Source organism: Genypterus blacodes, unplaced genomic scaffold (genome assembly GCF_046128005.1).
Source record: "Genypterus blacodes isolate CSIRO-AG114 ecotype Tasmania unplaced genomic scaffold, CSIRO-AGI_Gbla_v1 ptg000017l_1, whole genome shotgun sequence".
Taxonomy (NCBI): domain Eukaryota; kingdom Metazoa; phylum Chordata; class Actinopteri; order Ophidiiformes; family Ophidiidae; genus Genypterus; species Genypterus blacodes.
In genome coordinates this window covers 4,616,947-4,643,942 of record NW_027466831.1, presented here as the reverse complement: position 1 = coordinate 4,643,942, position 26,996 = coordinate 4,616,947, and the positions used below count along the sequence as shown (strand labels likewise).

Below are 26,996 nucleotides of genomic sequence, written 5' to 3'. Positions count from 1 at the left end.
CTCAACCTTCTTGCTGTGAGGAAAACCATAAAGACTTAAGTGCTTTGTCATAGCAAATTAGCATCAGAATACAGTATATAATGTCTTTTATAAGATGTCCAAGTCTAAATCTAACGCCCGCTCCATTCAAAAATCAGTTGAGAATGATACACAAGCAAACAATGCAAGAAAATATAACCTTCCCCAGGTGAAACACAAACAGGAAATAAAGAGTATAAAGTGTCACAGGCATCCGATGTGTTTAGTTGTAGGATTTTATTCATTTTTCAACCTACAATGAGCTTAAAACTCAAAAAAAGAAAAACATGATCAAAGGCTATGACAAAAGGTAAAACAGGAATAGGACGTTGATTTTACAGCTACTTACATCAACTTTCCTATCATGAGTGGAACAGAGTGGAATAAAATTGATAATTCACATTAAAATGTTACTTTGTCCTCAATCTTTACACAATTAACTGCCTAAATTGTAACAGATTTGATTTTTTTTTTTGGCAAAAAGTCGATATCCCTAAACATAACCTTGTGAGAAGAAAAAAACACTTTCCATTTTCTGACTTAAAATACATTATAACATTATTTTCAAGTAACAGATAAGGGAGTTTTTTTTTCCCATCTTTGAACAATTGTTAAATTAAGTTAAAATCAGATGTAGGCAGGCCTATGCAGAGAGAAATTCAGAGGATGCTGGCAAACCCAAAAGGATAAAAATGATTGGTTCACATTTACAATGAAAAGACGTCCCTGATAGAAGCTGTAAAACAAAATATTCACATTCTGCTTGCTTAAGTAAGTATTGACATGTTTGCAGTATTTCCCCCCCCGCCGTTTCCGCTTCTTTGCCCACGCATCCTCTTCCATGCTCCACAATGCAACACAGTCCAGTTTTTAAAAATGTACACGCCGCGCGACACACGACAGCTTCCATGGTCTTCCCCCTTCATACACGCACAGAACACACACACGCACACGCACGCACGCACACATACAGAACTCAAATGTCGAGCTCGCATTTTTCCTCAAAAAGGCGCGTGGGTGTATTTAAGGAATTCATTTGATTTTACTTTCTCTATCAAAATATATAATTCATTAATAATACATGGGAGGGCTAAAATACAGAGCGAGTGGACAAAGATAAAATGATACACAAAGCTTCTTTTTTTTGTTGTTTTGTTTTCGCTTAATACAGTAGCTATAAGGACCACAGAGTTCAAGTTCAGGCATTGTCGGGCCAAGCGTCTTCCAATTACTGGGGCTATGCCTGGACGCTGAGGTGCGGGGTGCTGGCTCCGCCCTCTATCCCTGATCTCGGATCAGGCGTTTTTGGGGAGGGGAGGGGGGAGGTGGTGGGGGGGGAGGACCCGCAGCGACCCTCCTGCCGCCTCATAGGCCGCGTCGGCGTCTCGTCTTACTAGGTCGCCATTGTTTTTCCTGCTCAAAAACTTTTCTGAAATTCAGGTCTGGGGTGAAATTCAGTTAAGTTTAAAAAACAAGTATCCGATAAAAAAACTGAACGAAAAAAACAAAAACGAAAAAAGGGATCAGAGTTAAAACCACAAACTTGGATTTTTCTTTTTTAAAATTCAAAGTCGTCGTCTGCCATGTCGAGGGCCCAGGCAAACTTTTCACGCTGGGTTTTGTTATAGATTTTCTCCACGGGAATGCTCCACTTCTTACACCTGCAAGACAAGAATCAGGGGCAATAAGATCAATATTCATTACAACACAATGGTCACAACGGTCCCCACTTCATCACATCATACACGGCTGATTTCACCACAAGAGTCAGGAGAGCCACGATGAGGAGGAGGAGCCTGATCCTCACACACCGCCCGCCTCAGAGTCTAAAGGAGGTCGTTATGATGTCATTAACTCCATACTCTAAAAGCGTTCATCCGCGGGGACGACACGGGGACGACGTGTTCGACAAAACCTCTCCCCCTGACGTGCTCCATCATCGTGTCGGCGAGTTTCAAGCGTTTGATGTAAAAAGGTCTCACCAGGCCACGGAGATGCGGGGGTCCAGGTAGTTGAGCTTGGAAGTGCCGAGGGCGATCTGCTTGTTCTCCTCGCGGTCGGTCGCCTGCACCTCCAGCTTCATCAGTTGCTCCTCTATCCTCTGAATCGCCTTCTTCTTGGTCTCCACAGCCCTGCGAAGACAGAACACGCACACTTATAAGAACACTTCTGGCACAGGGTTCAAATCTGCCCCATCTGCGATCTCCAATTATAGTAGTATAAGCACAACACTCTAATATAGGACGATGATGGATGGACCCTTACCTTTTGGATTTCTCATCCCTCTGCACTTTGGCGTCGGCCTTGGCACCTTTCAGTTCTCTCTTGGCATCAGACAGCTGATCCCTTTTAGCATCAATCTGGTGAAATATCAGCGCGGTGCATTAGTAGGTCTTGTACAGCGTGTTAACGCCTTAGAATCGGCAACATTTGGAATAAACCGCAAGTGCCTTTTAATGACGTCCCAGGCCTGGCAGCGTTTCCTTAGGTCTCCTCAGGTTTTAGTGCTTTGACACTGTGGCAGCTTCCCAACATGCAAAGCGGTCAGACTGCTTTCCTTAAATACAAATTTAAACTGAAGAATCCTCAGAAAACCTATTGAATTCTATTTGTCCATTTCAGTTCCTGATGCAATTGAATCCTGTTAATTTGTTACGCAAACTGTAACTTTGTTGAGTCAGAGACTTGGTAACCTTGTGTTTCACAGGATGGCGTCTGAAGAACTCAGAAAGGCGACCTCACCTTTGTCTGCAGGTTCTGCATAGATTTCTCAAATGTCTTGGGTGGAGCCCTCTGATGGTTACACAGGATGGCTACGGCTCTGTTGGCCCGGTTGTAGGACAAGATCTTGGCTGGAATGTTCTCATCCACTAGAGAGAGGGAGGGAGAGAGAGCGTGACGAGGAGAACAGGATACGTGTCGTTACTGTGGCGTCCTGGAGATATTTATATTATATATTACGTCTAAAACTGAGGCGTTTTTGCTGATGTACCATTTGTGAGTTCCTTCAACTGCTGCTGCAGAGTGATGGAGGCGTTGTAGGTACGGAAGACTTTGGCCGTCAGTCCGTCCATCAGCTCCTGAAGGTGCTTGTTCAGAATGGAGGTCTAAGGGAACAAAAAGTAGCACAGCACAGAGACGATTGTGTTATTACCATGACAACAGACAGACAGCCCGTTCAAGGAAACGGTATTCAGCTACGTTTACTCTGCAGTGGCAGATTCTGTCTGAGAAAAAGGATTATGTTGTGTTAAATCTTACATTGAGACGATCAAACAGGTCGTCATCAGGCTCCTTGTTCTCCATAAACAACTGAAGATTCTTAAATACCTGGAAGAGGCAGAGGAGGCGTAAATACAGCGGCAGGGTTTGATGCTGAAGCGACACTCGGCGGCGATAGAAAGGTCCTCACCCTTTTCTCCACAGGGACCTTGTTGTAGTAGCGGATGGAGTCTTTACCCAGGAAGTCAAACTCCACCACAAACTCCTGACCGTCGTTCTCTGGGTAGAGTTTGATGTGTTCCACTCTCACCGAGCAGCAGCCCACCGTGTCTGCGGTCTCGCCCTCCTCCTTCTCGTTACCCGCTCTCAGGGCCAGCTAGAGCACATGAGGACAGAGGGATTAGAGCGCAGACATCACTGACATTTAAGCGCCCAGGAAAAGTGCCGCCGCTGCTTAAAGGCCACAACGCTGCATCAGTCTGCCTGCTCACCTTGTCGATGAAGTAGAGAGCCACCGCCCTCTGCCTGATCCGCATCTCCTTGGACTTCCAGTCCTCGCGGTACTGGGTCCTGATGCGGTCCACACACTTCTTCAGCCTGCGGGCGGTTTCGTACTTCTGCCAATCCTTCTCTCCCTGGAGACAAGAGATGAGCAGGAGGTGAGAGAAATCATTAAGACGTGCAAATGCTTGAGATTATTGGACTTCCTGCACATAAGCAGCCATGACTCACTGTATGGTTTTATTTGCCATATTATTTGCAGGCATCGAGTCAAAGTTTGAGTACAAAGGAGCCTGGGGTTCTCAGTCCTACAACCACAACACTACAGGACTTCCCACTGTGAGCTCCACCCACGTTTAGCTCATCAGGCATGGATGGAGAACAGAAGGATGGAAGATGTTCAGTGTTGTGGGACAGGAGGACCAGGATGGAACACAGAGGCAATAAATCGACTTCAAATGAGAAGAAGTCTCAAAAGAGTTGTTATCTTTCAACAATAAACCTAGAAAACAGCCTGCAGGTGCATCTAACACTACCCAGATAATGTTGCCATGCCAACAGGACGGCTGCCAAAGACTAATTTCGAGCCGAGGCAAAGCCCCGACACGGTGTTCAACATGAGCCCACCTTGATCCTCGAGCTGGGGTTCAGCATGATGTACTTGATGGAGCCTTGAATGTTCTCCGTCCAGGACACCAGCCAAGTCACCTTGTTGTCATGACGAACCTCTTTCCACCTGGTGCCAGGCGGGGGCTCGGGGTGCTTGGAGTCCCTAGAAGGCGACGCAACGATCAAACCGTTTAATCTTCTATCGCCATTGCTGCACGAGTCCGGCCGCCACAGAGAACAGATCCGAGCCTTACTTGCTGCAGTTGATGATGATGTCTTGAGGCCGGCTCCGGCGCTTCAGCATTCCCATCTTCGGGTGGTCTCCGCGGCCACGGAACAGCCCCGGGGGCTCGATGCGGAAGTTGGCGATGCGTTCCCTGTGGTTGTCCATGATGCAGAAGCCGTACTCCTGCAAGAGGCGCTCGTTCTCCACTTTGATTTTCTGCACCGGGGAGAGAAAGAAAATCTGAACTTTCAAGCCGGCTGGAGGCGAAAACTGGATCGATACAAATTTACACCAGCAGGAGCCAAAAGGGTTCAAGTTTGCAGGTCAAGTGTCGAGTTTGCGGCAATCTGGGCAATTTAGATGCCGCAACATGCATGCTACTGCATTTTAGAGTGTAGAACTGACGCCTTAAGGAAAGCCTCTTTATTCTTGTGTTGTTGTGGAATTTGCGTCTTCACGATGCAAGAAGAGGAATTGGATTTAGGTTTGTAATTGCACACTTCTACTCACCAGTTTCTGTTCCTTCGACATGGCTTTCCTGGCTTCAGACTGAGCCTTGAAGTATTCACTCATCTCACTGAAGTTGCACTTCTTCAGGTCGGTGATCTTCCCCTTTTCCTCCGAGTTCATTTCCTGTCGTACAAGCACAAGATGGCACGCTCAGAAAACAGAAGACGGGGATAGCGGATCAATAAAAGGTTTCTTCAGCCTAACGACTCCGCCCGCACCTTCCTCCAGTCTTTAAAGAAGTTTTTCCGGAAGATGTCCTTGGTGGTGTACTCGTGGTCCAGCATCTTGGCGAAGAATGTGGCTACCTCTTCAGCTTCGGGTCTGAGCTTCATCTGCTTACCTACACACACGCAAAACAGGTGTGTTCATTAGCCATTAAAACAGTGCCACAGACACACACACACAACTGGCTGAAACTTATGTGAGCTTCGGGGAAACACGAGCTCACCGTCGTAGTAGAACTTGACGTTGCTTGGAAGCGGCTCGTAAGGAGGAGCAAACACCGGCCCTTTGTGTTCTAGGAACTTCCACTTGACACCGTCTGTGTATCTCTCCTCCTCCCACCTGCAATTCAATCAAACATCAACATCCCATTAAACAAAATAAATGTGGAACACAGGGGAGAATTTTCAACACAACATCACTCAGAACTATCTCACACACACACACACTCCACCCACCCACCCACCCACACACACTCCACCCATGACAACACTGACATGTAGCATGGGGACATCACACAACTGGGTGGCAAACACACACTCACCATTTCCACTTCTCCTCTGGCTCTTTCTTTGCTTTCTTTTTTCCATCAGCCACTTCTCCTTTCTTGTTTTTTGTTTTTTTGGGCTTGATGTCCTAGAAAAAAAAAATAGGGAAGAGAAACTCTAAGCTTTCTTTCACTCTGAGGCTGACGGACGAATCAAGATGTGATCAATATCTCCACGTGGCCTCTTCACCTTCGCCGCTGCAGAAGCAGCCGTCCACCGTCGCGTTTGACGGGGATGTAGACAGAAAAATATAATTTCAAAATCTGCCCCGAGGGCCATCGCTTACCTCTTCGTCACCTGGTTTCCTTTTTTTGGTCTTCTTTTCATTCTCGGTCTTGATTTTCTTGGGCTTGAATTCGGAGCTGAAAAACAACACCCAGTGTTACCCAAGGCCACCAGCGCTCCATTCAACTCGGCGTTTTGTTTCCTAAAGTTTCTGCTGCTGTCTTTGGGAAATGTGAAGGCCGCGCAAACAAATCATACGGCTTCTGTTTTAGAAAACAGAAAGAAACTGGGAGCTTAATCTTCATTCAGGGGATTTAGAAATAAGATCATGAAGGAAAACGGTGTTATTATGAACAAAAACTTAGGGACAAGCTTGAAAACTTGAAGATTCATCAATGTGGTATGCAACTTTAATTGCAATCCCATCATCCACTGACATCCACTACTAAGCAAAGACCTAAATCCAGCTGTTATACAGTTTAACATTCACCCAGAGTGTCTCCCATGTACGCGGGGATGATTGTTCTCGTGCGATGCAAATCAATAATGGCCTGGATTCCCCCTGTGTTCATGTAAAACAAAAAAGGCAACTGCTGCTGGGCCTGGCAGTCGCACATTTGAAAGAAAAAAAAAAAAAAGGTTTGCATACTCTGGGCTGCAGATTTACATGTTGGAACAATCACATTGTTTTGGAATCGCCTCTCCCGAGCTTTCTGCCCTTTTTTCCTGATAAAGTTTTCCCCTCTTCTTTCTAGACAGCTGAGGGCGTGGCCGGGAATTTTCCTGATGTTGTGGGCCTGTAGAGCTCTCTGAGACACCTATGCGATATTGGGACTGTAGAAATATTACATGACATTTTGCGCCTTTTGTACACAATCCCGAGCCGAGGCGGACGCCACTCACTCGTTGTCGTCGTCCCGTTCTCTTTTTAGAGACTTGTCGTTTCTGGGAGAGTGGTAAAATTCGTCTTCGGGCTCAGACTTCAGATGTAGGGGACTGTGAGAAACAACATACAAATCAGACTTCAGACTCAAACAAACGCCCGCTGGTCTTCAGGAAGTGGCCCCGTTCACACAGGTGTAGTCACAGCTTACCTGGCAAAGCCGTTCTCCTTTTTGATTTTGCCATCAAAGGACTTCATCTGAAAATGATGAATGGTAAAATATAAGACCCCGCTAATTCATAATGAGCATAATTTAACAAAGAACTGGTGCTAAAATCTGCATTGGCGGCTGTTAATCAGGTTATTTCATTGCACTTTGGAACTATTGGACGTTATGTTTTGGTTGAGGAACCTAAATAACTACAATGCTTTGATTTCTGCTTCTTGTTTGCTTGTTTGCCCAACACTCTAAATAACCACTATGTATACAATCACAAACAGACTGCACTTATTTGTTCATAGATCAATTGGGACAGAAGCTGTGCTACATTTAATTGTTTAGGCGATTCAACAACAACAACAAAAAAGGCTTCCAGCTCCTTTGAGACGTCTGAATTCTCTACGTTCCAGTTCCATTCAGCCAATTGTCTCAGCTGCCAAATGGAGTCGTGTAATGTTAGAAATCCATGACTCAAAATCCATGTAAACAAGCGGCTACACATTAGAATATCTGTAGAGAGCCAGAGCGCTCGGAGACGTGCTGGTTAGCGTGACGTTTCACCTTCTCTCTCTTCTCCTTGTGCTTGTCCTTGTGTTTGTCTGTGCTGCCATCTTTGTGCTTCATCTTCTCCTTGTCTCTGTGCTTCTTGTCGGACGAGTCACTGCCGTGCAGAGCAACAAATATAAACATTAATCGGGTGATTTCGCCCGCCGTTGTTAATTGCAGCAGAGTGACGACAGACAGGAAAGAAAGGAGCGGTTCATCCTCTGACCTGTTGGCGTGCTTCGACTTCTCTCGCTCCTTATCCTTTTTGTGGTCCTTGTGTTTGTGTTCTTTGTACTTATCTCGTTTGTGAGAGTCTGCAAGACGATAACAACAGTCATACATTTGTCAACATAAAAATGACAGTGACGCCAGGCTATGCTGAAAGAATCTTCATAGCAGTTTCGTAAAAGAATCATGCAAGAAATCCCCTGGTCTTCATCACTGTAACAACCAAGAACTGCATCTCTGACCGTACAGACGCACATAAACAAGAGGCCATCAGCACTTTACTTTGTGTTAATGTGGACAGGCACTGAAAGACAAGACACTCTTATCTACTGGCAATCTAGGAAGCACTCAGGGTCCATTTCCTAAGTTCTCCGAGTAAAAACATGGATGGGGCTGATATAATAGTACCATTTCAAACTGACATGCGGCCGGTCTAACTAACAACCGATATTCAATAGCACAGCACCACCTACTGCCCACATGAGTGAGAAATGTCACTGGAGACAATATGAAATGGATGACAGGTTGAAACATGCAGAGCGGGCAGAGCAGGCGTTCAGCTGGAGCTTGAGCCGGTAGCTAAAATCATTTCAGACTGGGGGGGGGGGGGAGAAAAACATGAAGGTTCTCTCAAAGAAATCAAAGTAATGACTGACTATCTCAGTGCTCCTTTACACGCTTCAGGAGGCAGAGTTGGCAAAGCCTCGTCTACAAATAGGTTTTCAAAACGTGAAGTGTAGTCTCTCTTGTCAGACACACGGCTTACAGCTTTGTCCAGAGCGCTTTGGACTTAAAGGAAACAAAAACCAACTTGAGCCTTTTTTGTCAGCGGCCAACACTTCTGTACTTTAGTACAGAAAAGAAATGTTAGGCATCTGTACTACCTAATCAAAGCCAAATCACTGGAACTACAGCGATGAGGTGCAACAACAAGCTGCTTAAATCTAATATCTTTATCAAAATGTTGGGCTACAATTTATTAATTAATAATTGGCTTTAGGGAACAGTTGAACACATCCACTCAATAAGGAATAAACAACCTGACACAGCAAAAAAACGATGTAATGTTACGCTTAATATTCAGAGTTAATAAGTGAGTGCTTCCTTAAAACAAACTTAACTGTGAATTCAATGAAGGGAGATGAAAGATAAAGGTCCTAAAGAGAAACACCCCAGATGTCAGTCCAGGGATGACTTAAAGGGTTGAGAACGCAAAGAGGAACTCCACCATAGGAACAGTACTACATTTGTAGTAAGCTGCTTCCATACCACATAAGACCAAAACAAGCTTTAGACTTGTTTATTATCAATAACCAGAAGGATGTCACTGAATATTAAACCAGCTATGACCAGGCAGAGACACCTCAGCTTGATTCTGACAAAACTAACACCTTAAAACACATTAGAGATTAAAACCTGATGTTTATTATTAGTATTATTTTTTAAACTTAACATCATTTAAATGTGAGTGACGCCTACGCTGTATCAGTAAGAGTCCCAGCTAACTGTAGTAGTGTTCACGACCCAACATGGAGCAAACTGCACTTTCTACTGTAGCTCAGGCCAATCTATCAAAATGTCCACTCATAATAATAAGAGTGTTCGCCGTGGAGTCGCCTTAGAGGGCATGTTGGAGCCCTCACACTCCGCGGGGACCATATGGGATCTTTATGGAGCGTCTTCGCCTCCATACAGCCATCTGCACTTCATCTCTGCTCTCAGCTGCCAGTACAGTCGGGCCGCTCCACCGAAAAATAAAATGGCGCAGAGACTAAGTCCTCAACCCCCAAATCCTCACTTTTAGACGGGAAATACGCTACCTAAAGCGAACTAACAAGGCAAACCAAGGCGATAAACTGATAAAACACCTCCATGTGTGCACAAAAATATAGTCCGATACATGTTATGAGTTGGTTAAAAGCTTTTACAAGACCTCCCTTTTGAACAATAGACGCTTGTGAGTGAGGCAGAGGACTTAGTCTCTGGACGCCATTTCTGTCCTCTGCCGAGAACTACCGTAACGTTACATTTACTCGGCAGAGACTCGTCCGAATGTCATTAAAACACTCATTACACCTCATCAGTTTCATGTCATTAACTTACCATTGATCCGAGAGCCGCTGTCGATCTGAAAATCAAGAGAAGACATGCGTGTTAAATTTGATAGTGGCTAACTAGCCGGCTAACTAACTTTGAACTTACTGTATGGCAAAAGGCTAGTTTGTTAGCTGCCTGGCTAGGTAGCTTAGCTTAGCTTGCTGCGCTGTTATGATACGGTTTAGCGGCTAATGCCAAACCTGCTGTATCTACCAGAGGCTAATATCAATGTAAATGTAGATAACCTTGCGATATCTTTCACTTCGTCATCGGCCACGCAAACTGGAACGCTAAATAGACATCGGCCTTCTTTAACATTAGGAGAAAATATGATTTGACTTGTTAAGGCAAATAACAATATAAGTTACAAACATAACGGGCAACGCGCGCTAGCAGGCAGAATTCAGAGTTAGCCAAGTTACCCTGTCAAATAAAAGAGTGGTACAAAATGTGCCAATTCACTGAACTCCGGCAATGATCCATAGATATAAAACACAGATCGATACCTGGTCATCGTTGAGGAAATGGTCCCCACTCATTTCCTATGCGTTGTGAACAACCAAAGTGAGAAACGTGTTGGGTTAGCACACACCGGCGAGTAGAAACAGGCAGAATGAAGAAAAGAAGCAGTTGTGTAAGAGAGACAAGTCCCACTTGTAAGCTAGTGCGCATGCGCCACCGTTTAAATGGAAGAGAGCTCTGTAACTCCTCCTCCTCAAAAACGTGCTGGGTCTGCTCAAGACCACGTTGGTCTCTCCCTCACACACACACACACACACACACACGCACACAGATCACCTACAGGGGGCACTGTTGAGTAATGTTCAGTTCTTATTTATAGACATTTAATATTCAGTCCTACTAATTTATAGACAATTATAGACATCTTTGACCGGTTAAACTCTACAGAATGAGTTGGTCTTCATTACACGAAAGTTGACGTTAGATTCTTTTATGGAATGTTCAAGACATTACACGTGAGATTTACTGGAAGTAGGTGATTAAAATTAACATAACTGAATGGCAGAGGAAACTTTATGTGCTGCACTGCACTGAACAATGTGATTTAGTATTAGTTTGTTTGTATTCAATATTTTATTCAGTATTATATCCATCCATTTATTCATCATCGCTACCCACTTAACATGTCGGTAGCCACTGCCAGCTTTCATTTGATGTGATTTAGGACATCCTGAACAGCTCACCAGTCTATCACAGAGCTGACACATACAGATAAACAAACTCATTCCTACATTTCACTGTGATAAGATATGGTATGGTACTCTCACCAATTCAGAATTTCTCGAAAATCTGCTGTGGCATTTCTTCGCCGTGCCCATTTGAAAGTGATGACACAAAATTTTGATCAACCAGTGCAATTACACAACCCCTTTTTGTTCTGTTTTTGGTGCTTTTAAAAGTGTGTAGCCATGTGACAGACTGGAGACTTGCTTGTCCTCCGCTGTGAATAACCTTGTAAGAGGAGAGCTAAAAGCCCTATCACATTGCAGCTCATAGTCAACGTGTCTCAAAACAAGGTTCATGTGTCATAGTGAAGTGGAAATCAGAGGTATAGTCAAAATTATAATTGTGGCAGGAAGTTTATAATCTCTATAGGAATTCCAGGACTGGCTAATACACTTTGTGAATAAACAGCCCAATAGCTTAACATATCCAAACAATAGAAATTGTAAGCCTAGCAACTTGGTTCATTCTGGCCTATTGAAGAACAAACTGGCACATCAGTTGCCATTGTTATCCATTTAAAATGTATTTATTTTACTATATATTTCACTTAAGTATGAGAGGTCTGACAGGGAAAGAATGCAGTTTTCAATCAAGATCCTTATGATTATATACAGACATGTGTGTGTTAATGGAGCTGACCAACCCAGAGATAAGAGCAAGCCTTTTTCAAAATAAAGTGTAAATATCTAATGTTAGTATTCAAATCAACATGTTTAAAATTAAGTAGAGTCAAAGCAATCTGATTTACACCCACAAGAGGGCGTAATTGCATAACAGGATTACAATGGCTTCACAGAACTGTAAACTATTTACTGTAAACTAATTTCTCTGAACTATTTTCCTGTCCAAACAGGTCAGTTGGTCCCGCCGCCCTGCTCAGCCAGGCTTTTCTCCACCTGGCACTGGATGTCCTTCAGGTGACAGAGATTCTCCTTAATCTGTCTGGAGTAAGCAAGAGATTCCTCCGTGATGGCTTCCTGGTCACTAAACTGCTGCTGTAGGTCAGAGAGCATCGTCTGCTCGTGTGATACAGCCTGAGCAGCATCAGCAATGGCTTTCTGCAGACTTAACTTCACTTGACTTCTTTTGGTACAAAATCTTAACGGCATCAGTGAGAGCTTTGGTTTCCATCTTCTCCTGGTCAAGGGTCAAGCTCTCTCTCTCTCTCTCTCTCTCTTGCAGTGCAGCAGCCTCATAGTGAACATCTTTCTCTTTGTGGTCTTCCCCTGCTGCCATTTGAAGAAGTGAGGATCGGCTCCTCCCTTGCCTGTGACAGCTCAGTCAAGTTGTTGTTGTAGGCCTCCTGGTGCTCAGCCAGCTGCCTCAGCAATTGTTGCTGGTTCTCCTGTTCCAGTTTGATCCTCTCATATTCATAGCCATCAGCAGGGGCTCCCAGTAAGATGCTCTTCTGATGCAAAAGGGATTTCTCTGGGGTCTGAGATGGAGCTTCAGCAGCAGGGGTCTCATCTTTAGGCTGTAATGTCTCCTGTTGTGTTGTACAGGCCGCTGGCTGCACAGTCTGGTGCTCTAACTTTCCTATGAGCCTCTCATTGTTCTGCTTTGGTAAAGGAAATTCAGCCTGCTGGGTCCTTTGGTTGATGGTCACCCTCAGTGACTCTGTGTGAAGTGGAGTGGCTGCTGAGGGAGCAGCCGCATGTCCTCAGTGGTCACTTTTTTGTTACAACATCTGACCTTTCTCTTCTTTTTCATGGTGCAGAAATGTGGCATCACAGGAGGCAAGACCACAAATGTCACAGGTGGGACCCCACAATGGTTGCACACCTGTTGCAGAGGATGGATGCTGTCATCCACTGACAAGTCAAAGTAGTCCACACTGCAGGACTCATGTCTCATTGGCTGAACGGCCTGAGGCTTAGTCTCTCTTGTGAGCCTCGGGTTGCTCTGCTCTTGGAAAGACATTGCAGCCTGTTGGCTCTCCTGCTCTGGGATGGCTGCGGGGGCATCAGCCTGGATGCTCTCAGTGTTCATTTTCTTGTCACTACATCTGACCATCGTCTTCTTTGTGATCTTCATGACACGAAACCATGGGGTCACAGGAGGTAATGGCCCTGACATGAGGGGTGGGATCCCACAACGCCTGCGATTAGGTTGCATTGGACAGATGTGAATGTCTGTCACCGAGAAGTTAAGATCATCCATGGATGGGTCCATGAAACACGAACTGTCCATGTCCATTGTCTCATCATCATTGTTGTATTCCATATTATCCAGGTGTTTGTGTGCTGCCAGCTAAAACAATCATCCTCTCCCTACTTATTACTATTGACACACACTGCACTGAGCATCAGTTAAATTGCTTCTTTGTGGCTGCAGGTGATGAATTATAGCTTTTTGACGTCACTTACTGAGCCATTGACGCTATGATGCTAAACACACGCAAAGTGCTCGCAAAACTGCAGGCTGCCCCCTCACACGCACATCGGCTAAACGCTCGCACAATTTACAAACAATCATAGCTATTTCAATCAATCGCGTCGACATAAACAATGACTAATCCCGTGACAATGTAGAATTTGTTATTTGTATCGACTCAAATCGCTGTAACGAGCCCAAGGAGAAACGAATTTACCTCTGTGCCCAACAATCGTAAATCGTTCCAGTTTAATTCTTCGGTGGGTTCTTTATTAGAAACCAATTATTGTTTATTTCAAACCTGTTATATGCTTTTAGGCAAGGTTTTGTCATATAACGCAACAACACGGGATTATTAAGTAGCATTAGTGTTACTTAATACCGTAATATTAAGTGTATCATACTTAAATCATTGATCAACCCCATTATATTTTGTAATTTCTTGTCATTCGTGGATATTTGTGATTAAAATCGAGGCTGTGTCTTGACTGTGAATAACATTTGATTATGTGCGTAGAGGCTTCTTAAACCAAATTTAAACATATTTCAAACATAAATAAGAATCGAACTGGCTGTATGACTGAAACCACACATGTACAAACAGGTAGACGTCTTTATTCACATAAAAGTCAGATAAAATTGAGCATAGAGGCATAAAATCATTTACAAACAGATTCCTTTAAAAGTCATAGTATAAATAACCACAATAGAAGACACAAATAGAAGGGACAGAGATAGCAAAGAGTTCAGTCCAATATTTACTCCATATATTGAGACTAAGAAAATTCCGAGCCAAAATGAGATCAGTAGTGTTTCTCCTTAATGTTATATGCATCAGTTCAAGTTCTTGCTGTTTGAAGCCAATAGGCGACACGAAACCTTCAGAGAGATGCAAGTGTGTTAGGCACTGTTTTGGGAACACTATGTCCTCGTCCTGCTGTTTTTAAGGCTCTTGCGGGTTTAATGTGGAAAGTGATGTTGATGGCTTCTGGTATAAAAACATGTAGGAGTCACACAGCAACCTGCGCACCAGTTCACCAGCCTTGGAGGGGTCAGCCCGGGTCATTTCCTCCTCTGATTGGGACAAGAAGTCACCCAACTCTGGACAAGCTTTAATCTCTGGAATGTTATAGCCACTTTGATCGTCACCTGAGATAGTGGGCGGAGTTAGGAACAGACATCAGCTACAGATGAAGATAAAGCCCAGTCATATACGTCATAACGTGCTGTTATCTCGCTGTCAAGGCTGCATTCTCAAAAAATAAGCAGTCACATGGAAGCACTTTGTAAAGTCACGGGTCAGCACGAACATAGAAACCACATAACCTAATAATTTAATGTAATAATAGAAAAAAGTCAAAGAACAACTTATATATCCCTCTCACCACATCTGTCTGCCATGCTGTCAAAGAAGAGCCAGGATTGTGGATCTGCCCCGTATTTCACAAAGGACACATAGTGGCTGGTGTGAATACAGAGCACAGCAAACAGCTGCATCATGTGCCTGGTCACAGGCGTGTCAGCAGGTGCTCCTGTTGGCACGGCAAGCGGTCTGGGGGAGTGGCCCTGCCGTGAGGGATGGGTGTGGACCTTCAGAGAAGACAAGGAAGCAGGAATGTTACACTAGAAAAAGGAGTCACTGATGTACTTTGTGGTTAATGTTGCTGTGTGGTTTACCTGTGTGTTGCAGGTAGTGCAGTACTGTTTGATTCTCCCTGGCTGAAGTGTGCGTTCAGGTAGACATTGGAGACACTCATGCTCTGCCAAATGGCCACAGACAAAACATTCCCTGGGAGCTGTTAGGAAATGTAGATGATCCATCAGCACTTTGGAGTCAAGCTGTTCTAAAACACTGCATTATAAAAACTATTCCTATAACAGTGAGGGTTGACATGTCTGCTACTCACAGTTGTATAGGAGATCTGTGATGTCCAGCTCTGTGGACGGGATGATGTGTGGGAACATCTTAAACTTCTTTCCAAACCTTGGCATCTGAACAATTAGGCAGGAAGGGACCTGAGGGACAAATGTGAAGCTCATATTGGTGTTGTTCATGCATATAAAGAGAAAATAGAGGAATCCACTAGTTCTTATATTTCCCTTTCAAAGATTAACAGAGCAGAGGAGCACCCACCTCTTCAAACTTGAGATCACATGACAGGAAGGATGTGTCCAACAGCTGTTGGACAGTAGGCATTGGTCCAATCTGCTCCTTTTCCAGAAAGATCTGGTAGGTGTAAGCACCCTGAGATGTTTCTCCTCTCGATCTGTGAGAAACAGACATGAATAAACTGCAAACGGCCAAAAAAGCAGCTGTTATTATTGATACTAGGTGGCTCAGACTTGTACCTGAGCTGAAGGAGTGGCTCCATGCGAAGGACCTTCTGAAAGAGGACTGTGATGAACTCCTCAGAGTCTGGAGAGAGGCAGGAGAGCAGTCTTTGATATTTTATCTTGCAATCACAAAATGATGTCTTTGATCATCATTCTGAGTGATTCTCCATCGTGTTCCATAATTCCCTCCACAGATTACAATCACTTGATACAGTTTGGGCCACCCAGATCTTCCTAAATGCATCTAATTTAGTTCAAAGGTGTGGGTGGCACAGAGATACAGCAATAATGTGCAGCTGAAGCCCACCGATAGTATGTTATAGGCAAGTACCTTTTTCTTCTGTTTGGAAGGTGTCACACCCGAGCTGTTTACGCAGGTTCATCACACTCTCAGCAGGAACAAACCCCTGTCTGGAAAAAGTACATCAATTATTAAAGAAACAATTTCCAGACTAACAAACTGCAATAATAGTATCTGAACTTGTAGAGGAGGTCTAAAATGCACATATAGCCTCATTTCATATACTGGAAGATGAAGTCATTTAAGGAACGATAAACAAACAAAAGTCATGGCACAATGTTTATACCTGCGTAAACGGTTGACTATTTTTCTCAGAGTGCAAGTTATGGGTTCCGCTGTGTCAGCAGGTTGGTGGCAGATATTATCCAGGGTTGTGGATGAGCTGAACAAACTGAACAGAGAGAAAATAACACACACACACACACTTGATTTATCATCCTTGCACTTATCCAGACAGCAGGTCACCGTGTTCATTCTGTGGTACACGGCATCCTTGAAATAGAATTATTTTTATCACTGTGAGACTGAAGTAAATAGCTCCGTTTCAATCAAATGCCCTGAAGGGTAGTGAACAGGTTTTACCTGAACAGCGCGGCATCCAGGTAACAGGAGTTGAAGTGACCCTGAATCCCTTTCATTCTTCCCAATAGCAAAGTTGAGGCCTCGGACTCAGGAATAGGAGGTACATGTTCCTCTGAGTCCTCAAATGGAGGGACTAAAGCAAAAAGACAAATAGGTCGATGCTACATCATTTCCAATCAACAGGCCCCGATATGATAAGTTTGTGTAAACTTTAGTAAGCACGGTTCAGCAAACAGGAAGTATCTCACCTGAGGGTGCATTGATGTGTTTGAGCGTCTGTGTTCCTGCAAACCTGCTATCAGGGTTGCACTTTGTAACAGGAACAAACAAAGCCTTGTTCCCGTTACAGGTGAAATACCTCTGAACTCCATGGGTCCCATCAGAGCAGCCACTCACGTCATAGTCCTGAAAACAACAGAATAGATATAAGATGACCTCAGATGCCAAAATCCCACATAAAATGTGACAGTACAATGTGCTCATCACTCACTCACCAGTTCAATCCCAGCCCACTCATTTGTCTTTCCGCTGAGGAGTCCCAACCACCGAATGACCCCATAGACTGTGACCCCTGTGTTGGACAGCACCTCCACCATGGATCCCACCTCTAGAGGCACACGGGATGTGCTGGGACTTTGAGTGACACGCTGGTCTGTACGGTTCACTCTCAGCTGCAGTCCATGAGAGCTAAAGCTTGGCAAGGAGTTGACGCGTGTCATCACTTTTTTGTTTAAACCTGCAGAAAGATGCGTGGGTAAGAGAGGTTTCAAGGTCAGAAGGTCAGATAACATTTCTTTGGGGCTTGTCACATGCCACCTGTCGAACATGCTCCAGGTCTAAATATGAGGTATGCAGACAGCACAGAGCACACAATGTGCATAAAACCCAGAGCATGTGACAATTCTACTGTTCTGCATTCCAGAGCAACCCGTTTTTCCAGTTACGTACAGGGGCTACAAGACCTGCACCCCCCCCAAGAGTCACAGGTGTTTTAATGAACTTGTGCAACACAAACAACAGTATCATTATGGATTAATATATGCAGCAATGCAACATATGTACATAAACACACAAAAACTGACCCTGGCTGTCTCTCCAATGCATTCCAACAGGCACAGAGTACGACGGCACCACCTGGATGATGTCTGAGGCATTGAAAAGAGGCAAAGGAGCAGGTTTCTTGGTGAACAAATTATGATCCGAGTCCTGCAGGAGAAAATAAGTAAAGTCAGATTAGTGAAAAGCAGCCTTGGGTACTCTGAAGTATGTCACATACACATTATTTAGTACACATTCTTGTTTGTCTGCAAAATTCTTGCGTAAATTGACCATGGGTTGCAAAGCTGCCTCTGGCAAACTTTGATGGATCACTTTGTCTATTTCCTCCTGGACACATTGCGTAACGGCACTTACTCAACACATTTCTAAGTGACATCTTGAACTCTTAGCTTGAAATGAACTCACCACAAATTCCACCTCAAAGCCAAGCATGTGCAGGTCCTCTTGGTTTTCCTTTTTCCCGATCTGCATCAGATTCCTCACCAGTGCGGGCTGGTGTCCCTTCTTGTGCTTGACCACTACCAGGTCATCCTGCGTGAGCTCACAGATGGCGGTGAACAGCTGGGGGTTGCACAGCAGCTCCAGACGTTTGCTGGAGGAGGTAATGAAGAGAAGGAGCTGGGCCTGGTGGCGAGTCAGGGGATACGTGTCCACCTCCCTCACAGTACCTCCACTCTTTGGACTGACAGCATTGCTGCCACTGCCACTGTACAGCAGCCCCTTCACTTCACCATTCTGGATCTCTGCCTCCGAGAGGCCGATGCATCCTCTGGAGAAGCCTTTCCTCGCCTTCCCTCGCAGCACGATGAAAAACTTCTCCTTTGATTTTGTCTCCATTGAAACCATCTTATTAGACCAATAGAATCTTGGAGCAGACACTGTGTGTAGACTTTGCCAACCTGTGGAAATAAAAGAAACATGTTCTGGCATAAAGCAACAAAGCACTCCCATCAATTGACTGGTTCATTGTATTTTTTAGACGTGCACACAGGGTAAATGCAGTGTTGCAGCGGTGAGAACAAACATGCAGGAAATGAACCAAACGTGGCATAAAAATACTTTCATTTGCTACAAATATTCTACATGTTATCTATTTCAAATTAAATATACCTACTCTCTCTTTTTATAAGCGCGTCCGTTTCGTCGATGATAAAAGTATCCGTGTAACATTTTAAATTAAGTAATAAAATGTTGTTATTGTCCAGCGACACATGTCAGGTGCATGATTGATATTACTTGGAATGAACAATAAAACTTAATAAAAGTTTGTAACTTCGACTGAACTTTATTAAACCTCTTCACCCACCTTAGCTCGTGGCTTAATACTGTTATGCAAACCAAAATATCACCTATTACCTGCACTCAATGTAACAAAAGGTTGTAATTTCACTTTAAATAAGAGTAAACTTGTGCCTCTGTAAACATGTGAATAAAAGCAGCGTTATCTCAGCGCTGTTGTTGCAGCTCCTCCGCCTCTCAAAGCAAACACTCAACTCTTCACAGGCCGCAACAACAAACAAGAACTCTCATACTCACGGTTTGTTCTTAGTTCACCTCCGTTCCTGCCATAAATCAAACACAGACTTTCACCTCTGAGGAGGAAACACTTACACACCTACCGAGGAGCGAGCAGGAGGTGGGTTATTATAGCGGTGACCTGCCGGTGACTGACGACACCGCCTACTTGGCATCAGCTGATCCCCGCATCACGGCTGCAGCCTGATAAGAACAGGGAGGATCTGCAGGCGCTTCGTGTCCACAGAGGCGTTACATTCCATCCATATACAATAAGACACAGATGTACTTACAAGGTGTGTTTGATAAAAAAAGGTGCATCAATGTGCGTGATTGTCAAAGTCTGGTACATGAAGCACTAGTGTTTGAAGGCCCAACTCGTCTTGTGCTCATATGATGTACTTTGGCAATAACAAAGAGTAGTTTGAGAAGCATTAATTAAGAAATACACAATAATTGGATGTTGAATTTGACTTGTTAGATTGGAGTATTTCATAAGGATGATGCCCCTGTAGACATGGCAAGGCTTTAAAGTTTGTATGTCCGGAGAGAAAACATGTCTTGAAAGAAATAATCTTAAACTTTTGACATGCAAGAAAGAGTAACAGACAGGAAACAGTAAACAAACCTGATAAGATCCAGTCCCCACACACATGGCTCCCTGTTCTTGTCCTCCAGTTACATGCATAGCTGCCATTGTTGTTATACCTACACCTGATTGGTTGATGTCTCCGAGGTCTTGACGCTACGCATGATTTAGTAAATACTAAAGTATAGAGCTTTGAGGTTGGGTATTGGAGGACCATGTGTGCATGAGGTGTCTCTGTTGTTGGATTCCACATATTAGTGATGGACTCAGTGACGTCCAAGGTGTCAGTCCTTCTGCTGAGGGACCACCTGCAAATGGAACGTGAACAGCCATCATCATAACAAATCTTCACAGATAAAATGGAGCACTGGTGGCAACACTGCGAGCATGTATCATTTTTATAAATCATCAAAATAATGACACCCAGCACCCTCTAGAGGTTAACAAATTGCTATGTGATATTTTATATGACAGCTCAGCTATTTTCTTGACTTTTCCTGTAACTCCCCAGCCTTTTTCCACATGTAGCCGTCAGTGGTCATGTGAGTGTGCGGGGGAGTCCATAACAAGCAGTGATGTAACTGCAGAAATGTATTCAAAAGACAACTCTCAAACATGCCATGACCACCAGCAATAGTACCTTGAACATATCCCAGAATGCATCGCTCCTCCTGATCACCTGACATGTAGATGATAGAAGCACATGTATCTCAATGCTACATTTCTTTTACATTGATATCCAAATTCTGCAAAGACTTTTTTCCATGATTCCACGACTTCACTTATTTCACACAAAATGAGTTATTTTTTGTTTTGCTGTAAACTTATTGATTACATAGAAACTTATTGTTATGGGATACACAGCAAAAGGAATAACGGATGTGCTGTTACTTTCCAGATTCAGACATTTTTCTGGTCGTTTGCTTTGAGAGCGAAATTGCAGAATCAAACAATAATATTGCACTTTCATGTAGCTGTAATATAGTTTGTTGCTTTTCTTTTCTCATGAGCTTGTGTTGATATCATCTTTATTTAGAGAGTAGCTTGACACAGCAAACATGTTTTCACATTTTGCCTGAATTACCCACTACATAATGTAACATTGGAGTGGTGATATAGTGCACAGTGTCCAACACAACAGACCTCCCCTTGCAATTAACTTAGAGATGCACCTCATGCTGGAAGATAACATTTTGTATCATTGCTGGAAGGGAGGGAAACCAAGTGGATGAGGGAAGATATCAGCGCTCTTAATTTGGAACCAAATTTCTGGCAACCGTCTGACATCTACACATCTTCGGGAGTCTCCTTCAATTTGAAGCATAACATTTTTTAGTGGACCAAACTCAACCCTGGGTGGAGAGCCTGTTAAACGACTTGTTGAAGTATTCCACAAGAACAGGTCTATGTTTAAGTGATTAAGCCAAAAATGAAAAGACCATTAGTTGGTATGTCCTGGGAGAAAACAAGTTTAGAATGTTGTTTTGAAAGGTTATCCTGAACTCTTGACACTCTTGTCATTTTTCAAGAACCCGTCGCCTCACCTGTGACTCACAGTTCTTAACATCCAGTATTATGCATATTTAACATTCTCTCCATACCTACACCTAATTGCTCGGTGTCTCTAAGTAACATTGATGTGACATTAATAAAACAAGGTTGTCAGGCAAAAGAAGGCTACAGCACATAAATCAAGCCCAACATGGTACATCAGTGAATCGCTCAAGACAAGAAATGACAGATAGTACAGATAGTACAGATAGTACAGATGGTACAGAATCATTGATAAATAATTGCATTCATCCATTTACTTTCATCTTCGAAGCCACATGGGACCATCAAGCCTTCATAATGCTGATTATCAATTGTTGCTAATTCATAAATCAACACTCATTCTTTCTTGGAAGTCCTAAGTGCATCAGAGAAAAGTGTTCAGCAATCCCCGACATGTTTGAGTGACATGTTTGTCTAAAGGTACATTGAGAACATGTGACACGTCCTAGCAGTGACATATCTGGTATGCATATCTTGCACTATCTCGTCTCTCGATCAACTTACGTAACAGCTCTTATTAACACTGGTAAAGCTGGCTTAGAACACTCACACTAATACCCTGTATTGATTGGACATGATTAAAAAAATGAAAGCATCGAACAGCTGAGAACAGAATGCTATGGCTAAACTCTATGACTAAATTGCAATGGCTTCAATAATCGACCCCAGAGTGTCTTTACCCTTTTGAGCTATGAATCATGATTAATATAATAACACAAAATCATAGGTCAAGCACTGGCTGCTCTGTTATATACCTACTCTCAACAATAAGCTTATTTGGATGAAATTGGGGCTGTAGCGTGACACAAATGTCAAAGTAATTGTTTGGCTATGCCTTCCTTTGAAACCGGCTGCAAACCTTTGGTTATTCGACTTAACTCTGAATTGCTTAATGCAACACAGATCCAACGGGAATGCAAAGCTGGTAGCACTATTGTGGGAGTTGGGCCTTTTCTCAGGCTAGGTCGAGCAAAATGAAATATAAAAGCAATATTTTTTATGACTGACAGGTTTCATTTTCTGAGATTTATAATGGTGATACTGATACCTGGTTGGTTATCCCTTGAGTTTTGTTTTTCCAGGAGAAATTAAGGATGTGGCTGTTGAGAGTAACTGCTGATGTACTTATGAGTCTGCTCTCAAGTGATCAAAGAACTGCAAGACAAGAGGGGGGAAAAGGAAAACAACAAAGGAAACTTTCTTTTGTTCTTTTGTTCCCCGAAAACATCCCCTGGCTGTAATCGGCCCAAATATTACATGGCTGATTGTGTCATCTGTCATCTGGCCGCCTTCACCACTGATGCAACCAGACAGCTGATATTTGGACCAATTGTGTCCAGGAGGAGCCATCAGAAATGAAAAAGGTAAATGTCAGCTTTAAAGATACTATGCTCATGATGGATGTGTGTACACTGACTTGTTCTTTCCTTGTTGTTGTTTTTTGTTATGAATTATCAGTCAGTCAGTCAGTCAGACTTTAGGCACCAAGAGCCAAATCATTAACACTCACTACCAAACATGTCAGGGTTAACTAAACAAAAACCAGGTCACGTTGGAGGGAGTGTACAGGGGAGTAGTGATCAGGTGGAGATGCATGGGAGTAACTGATCTTCTGATGTAGCGTGTCAGCATGACTTTGCTTCACAGAGAGAGAGCGAAGCAAAGCAGGTCAATGGTCCTACATCTGATCTTATTTAGCAGAACTAGCGTTTCATCATGGCTATAATACAATAAGTTCAGTGATGGTAGGTTTGATTTACTGTAACATTGTAGCAGGTTGAAAGCTGAGATCAAGGAAGAGGGGATTGAACTGTAAATTCTAAGACAAAGGGTTAGACAAGATAAGCAAGAAATTATTCAAACAAGGTCATCTCTCTACCTTCACGCAGGCCCTCCAGCTCCTGCTCAGTGTCCAACGAGGTCCTCTGTGCTGAGAGATTCTCCATTTGCTTGCACCCATGCATGACAACAGAAGTTAAAAATGGCAAAAGGCAGAGTACGCACATCAAGCCTTTTCATGTGTCAATAGTGTTTACCTCATCTTTAATATCTTGTAAGTTCCCATTGTAGATGTTTGACACATTGAGAGTACAAAGGTTAAAGAGTACCAACTCCTCCCATGACATTCTATAGTCATTTTATAGTAAGTTTTTCACACTTCCAAAAGCTAGAACACTTCAACCTTTATTAATTTAACCTCCCTTACAGGCTATGAACTTGGTGTAACCCTCCAAGCATTCCTGGCACTCCTACTTGCAGCCCTGTATGAATAGATGAAGAGAGATTACAAGTATCATTATCAAAACGACTTTAAAAGGTTGCCTCGCCTCACTAACTTCAGAACTGCTTTGTAACATCTCCTCTTTGAACTTGTTTGGTGCAGTTCCAAGGAAGTTTATTGCCCTGGTTTCTTTCTCACTGATGTCAGGAACCAGCGTCACCTCGAGCCTCGATGATGAAAGACTTTCTCTCTGCTCTGAATACTGTGCAGTGTGACACTAACACACCTTTTGTAAAGACAATAGTGCAACTGTTGTTCTACCTGCATGTACATTATTAAGTATGATATTCTACATGCATTGTTGTCCCCTAGGTAAATATGTTTACTTCCTTGAGATTCCACCTGTCTTTTTAAAGATAGACGCATCTTCAGCAAACAAGCTGAGGCTACCAGAGGCCGGTGCCAAGCAGTCTAGTGTAGATTTGACATCATGTTTGGACTGAATGATCAAAAGAAATCACATCAAACAAACAGAGGTCATCATTTTATTGCTGTGTGAACCAAGTGCTCACAGTTATATGTATATAGGTACACAAATCAAACCACACTGTCCTAAGATGCTTGAAGACACATGTTTGCATAAGCTACACTTACCACATCCATTCAGCATATACTGCATGTATAAATACACGTGAACACACAGACGATAACAAACATACACTGTACTGTATCTCATTTCATGAGATGTGCATCTTCATTTCAAAGTCCTATAACAATAACACTGTAGCTGCCTAACTGATTACAGTTGTCCAATGTTGTATCAAAAGGTTTACATTGATGTTTGGTGAATAGCTTATACAGACACAAAAAGACTGGAGTGTATAGATGTAGTTTTAATAGAGTATAATGTCATAATGTGTGTGTGTTGAGTACAGTATGTGTTTAGTGTCTATTTATCTGTGTTAAAAGATCATTTCCTGGTAAACACTTGATGGTTGTGCAGCCAGTGCCTCAGTGGCTGAGGTTGCGATGCGCTGGCTGGTGGAGGTGGAAGTGTTGGTGTTGGCTGCTTAGGCGAGTTTGGTTCTGCCGCTGAATGGCGTTGCGTGACACATGGTGTCGGTCTGCCCAGGCCTTGGCCTTCTGGATACAGGATAACTGTGTCATCTCTGACAGAACTCTGGCCTGAGAAATAGAGCCAGAGACGGCTTCAGTGACACTGATGCTGCTCTGAACCGTAAGCTCTCCATCTAACAAACTAGAGAGAAGAAAAGAGTTTAGTCGTTATGAATTCCTTACATCATAGTGTAGAATTTTACATGTAAAAGATAAATGAGCAGAATTTCCTTTTTCTGGTTGCTCACCTGGTGTCAGTTTCCAGATTTGTAGGCGTGTCTTGAACAAGGGTCGAGTTTGCTGATTGGTTGTTGGCGACCTCTGCTTCCTGCTTTTCTCCTAAACTCACTTCACTGTTTGCTTCTATGGAAACAAGTGATCTCATCATTCAATATGTGGCTATACCAGCATTTTGATATATGGTGCACAATTGTCTAGTGAATGACTTAGTGACAATATAAGTAAATAAAACAAGGTCAGATTATGAAATATGACAGACTGTATATTGAACAGACTCTTTATTAGGTTATGTGACCAACCTTGATGACCAACAAGAAGCCAACCTTCATCAACCACATCTCCAGCTTTGACATCTTCAGGGGACTCCTGCCCGCCCCCGAAAAGCAGACGAGTGATTGCAGTGAACATAATTTCCTTTTGTGTTGGTCTCTGCTCTTGTCTCAGCTGACTTCCGTTGTGCTGCAGGAGGCTCGGGTGTGGTGAAGAAAAACTCTTTGGCTGATAAAAGAAGAAGATCACTGTCTCACTGTAGTCATGTGGTATCTTCTTTCTGGAAGTAACAGTAACTTTAATCCCTCTGTGAGATCTTAGGAGTGGGTGATCATTGTTTAGATTCCATTCAAGAGTCAGCTGACTGGGATGTCCACTGACTAGCCAATGAGACTTGTTCTAAATTCGAATAATCATATCCCACATATGCCCCCTGTGGGCTTCATTGTTTAGGGACCCATCTGCTTATGGACGGAGGGGAGGGGCTATATGTAAGAGGGCTCGTCATTGTAAAAGCCTTGTGTGCACTTCACAATAGCGTGGAAAAGCATCCAGACACAATCTTGGAAGTTGACATTGGGGCATTCATGCATTGATTTGTTACCATTGTCGTGCTATTGTCTTGCATGGTGCATTAAGCGACGCATCAAGGGAATAGCATTGATGATAGCAAACCTGCAGGCAGAGAGCTCATCCCTCATAAATAAACCAGCGCTTTGTCTCCAAGCATTTTCAGGCAGAATGTAAAGCTCGTATGAAAACAATATCTACATTAAACGAATTCTACGTCAGCATTAAGGATGCTAACGAATACATGTACAATACAACACATTAGCGCCACACAGCACCGATTTACACGCGTGTATTCTTACCTTTATCAGTTTGAGCCCTGGACCATTATGAATATGCGATATAAGATTTCTTCACTTCTCGTTGACGCTTTTTATTGTCAACAAAGCTGCAGTCTTGTATTTGAAATATACAACGGATCCACATCAGCAGAAGACCCGCCCCTCGCTCCGCCCATCGGCCCGCCCACCGGGAGGAATCCACCAATGAGAGCCCGCAGACGGAGTCCACCGATTTGATTTGATTCTTTGACTGATGCACATATCTACTTCTCTCCCTGTATCCTCACTTCTGTCTGTCCCAACTGACCAAGCCTGACCTATTTAATGCACAGCCACAGTTTGACCGTAAAACACACATTCTCAGATCACATATCATATCTAATTTGGATTTGATTCATCAGAATATGTCAAGATTTGGATTATTTTGGGTTATTGGGAGAAAAACTGCAAACAGAGAATAAAATACTATGATGGGTGCTTTCTTGTTTACTTGAAGTACTGTTTTTTTTTCATTTTGAAAGGCATGGCATGTTGTGGTAATTAAATCAAAGAAAAAACAAAAATGATGTTCCTTTGGCTCCACAAGGTCTCTCAACTAATCTAATCAAACTTCTTATATTTCTCCTGAATATGTGTGTGTGCTCACAGGTGTGTGTCATACATGTGAGTGGACTGCAACGGAGAACCA

General features: G+C 43.3%; 2 protein-coding genes and 1 long non-coding RNA gene across 3 annotated transcripts; all 3 read right to left on the bottom strand.

The window, feature by feature from the left end:
* Positions 1 to 238: 238 nt before the first annotated feature.
* top1a (DNA topoisomerase Ia) lies at positions 239 to 10,723 on the bottom strand. Its single transcript, XM_076141021.1, has 21 exons — positions 10,562 to 10,723; positions 10,062 to 10,086; positions 7,957 to 8,044; positions 7,746 to 7,845; positions 7,176 to 7,222; positions 6,985 to 7,077; positions 6,143 to 6,218; positions 5,853 to 5,944; positions 5,535 to 5,650; positions 5,305 to 5,426; positions 5,087 to 5,209; positions 4,605 to 4,792; positions 4,369 to 4,513; positions 3,732 to 3,875; positions 3,431 to 3,616; positions 3,280 to 3,348; positions 3,011 to 3,125; positions 2,761 to 2,888; positions 2,284 to 2,378; positions 2,001 to 2,150; positions 239 to 1,679 (listed from the first exon to the last, which is right to left on the bottom strand). Exons 1-21 carry the CDS (start codon positions 10,592 to 10,594, stop codon positions 1,577 to 1,579), a joined length of 2,238 nt encoding a protein of 745 aa, XP_075997136.1. The 5' UTR covers positions 10,595 to 10,723; the 3' UTR covers positions 239 to 1,576.
* Positions 10,724 to 14,271: 3,548 nt separating this feature from the next.
* Positions 14,272 to 19,629, bottom strand: cyld2 (cylindromatosis (turban tumor syndrome) 2). Its single transcript, XM_076141302.1, has 14 exons — positions 19,489 to 19,629; positions 18,358 to 18,851; positions 17,976 to 18,099; positions 17,388 to 17,629; positions 17,142 to 17,298; positions 16,894 to 17,026; positions 16,598 to 16,702; positions 16,342 to 16,421; positions 16,026 to 16,092; positions 15,811 to 15,943; positions 15,584 to 15,692; positions 15,354 to 15,472; positions 15,062 to 15,266; positions 14,272 to 14,825 (listed from the first exon to the last, which is right to left on the bottom strand). The coding sequence occupies exons 2-14, from the start codon at positions 18,796 to 18,798 to the stop codon at positions 14,620 to 14,622; spliced, it is 2,121 nt and encodes a 706-aa protein (XP_075997417.1). The 5' UTR covers positions 18,799 to 18,851; positions 19,489 to 19,629; the 3' UTR covers positions 14,272 to 14,619.
* A 5,080-nt stretch (positions 19,630 to 24,709) lies between these two features.
* LOC142991168 (uncharacterized) lies at positions 24,710 to 26,445 on the bottom strand. The gene is made up of 4 exons (XR_012960868.1): positions 26,330 to 26,445; positions 25,487 to 25,685; positions 25,196 to 25,310; positions 24,710 to 25,089 (listed from the first exon to the last, which is right to left on the bottom strand). It is a non-coding gene; the product is annotated as an uncharacterized LOC142991168 (long non-coding RNA).
* Between the last annotated feature and the right edge of the window lie 551 nt (positions 26,446 to 26,996).

Coding starts and splice junctions, on each gene's coding strand:
- top1a (XM_076141021.1), bottom strand. CDS start 10,594: ATGAGTGGGGACCATTTCCTCAACGATGACCAG. Junction 7,078..7,175: donor AAGGAGAACGGCTTTGCCAG/GTAAGCTGTGAC, acceptor TGTTTCTCACAG/TCCCCTACATCTGAAGTCTG. Junction 4,793..5,086: donor TGTCGAAGGAACAGAAACTG/GTGAGTAGAAGT, acceptor TCCCCGGTGCAG/AAAATCAAAGTGGAGAACGA.
- cyld2 (XM_076141302.1), bottom strand. CDS start 18,798: ATGGTTTCAATGGAGACAAAATCAAAGGAGAAGTTTTTCATCGTGCTG. Junction 18,100..18,357: donor GCTTTGAGGTGGAATTTGTG/GTGAGTTCATTT, acceptor TTTCTCCTGCAG/GACTCGGATCATAATTTGTT. Junction 15,473..15,583: donor CACAGATCTCCTATACAACT/GTGAGTAGCAGA, acceptor ATTTCCTAACAG/CTCCCAGGGAATGTTTTGTC.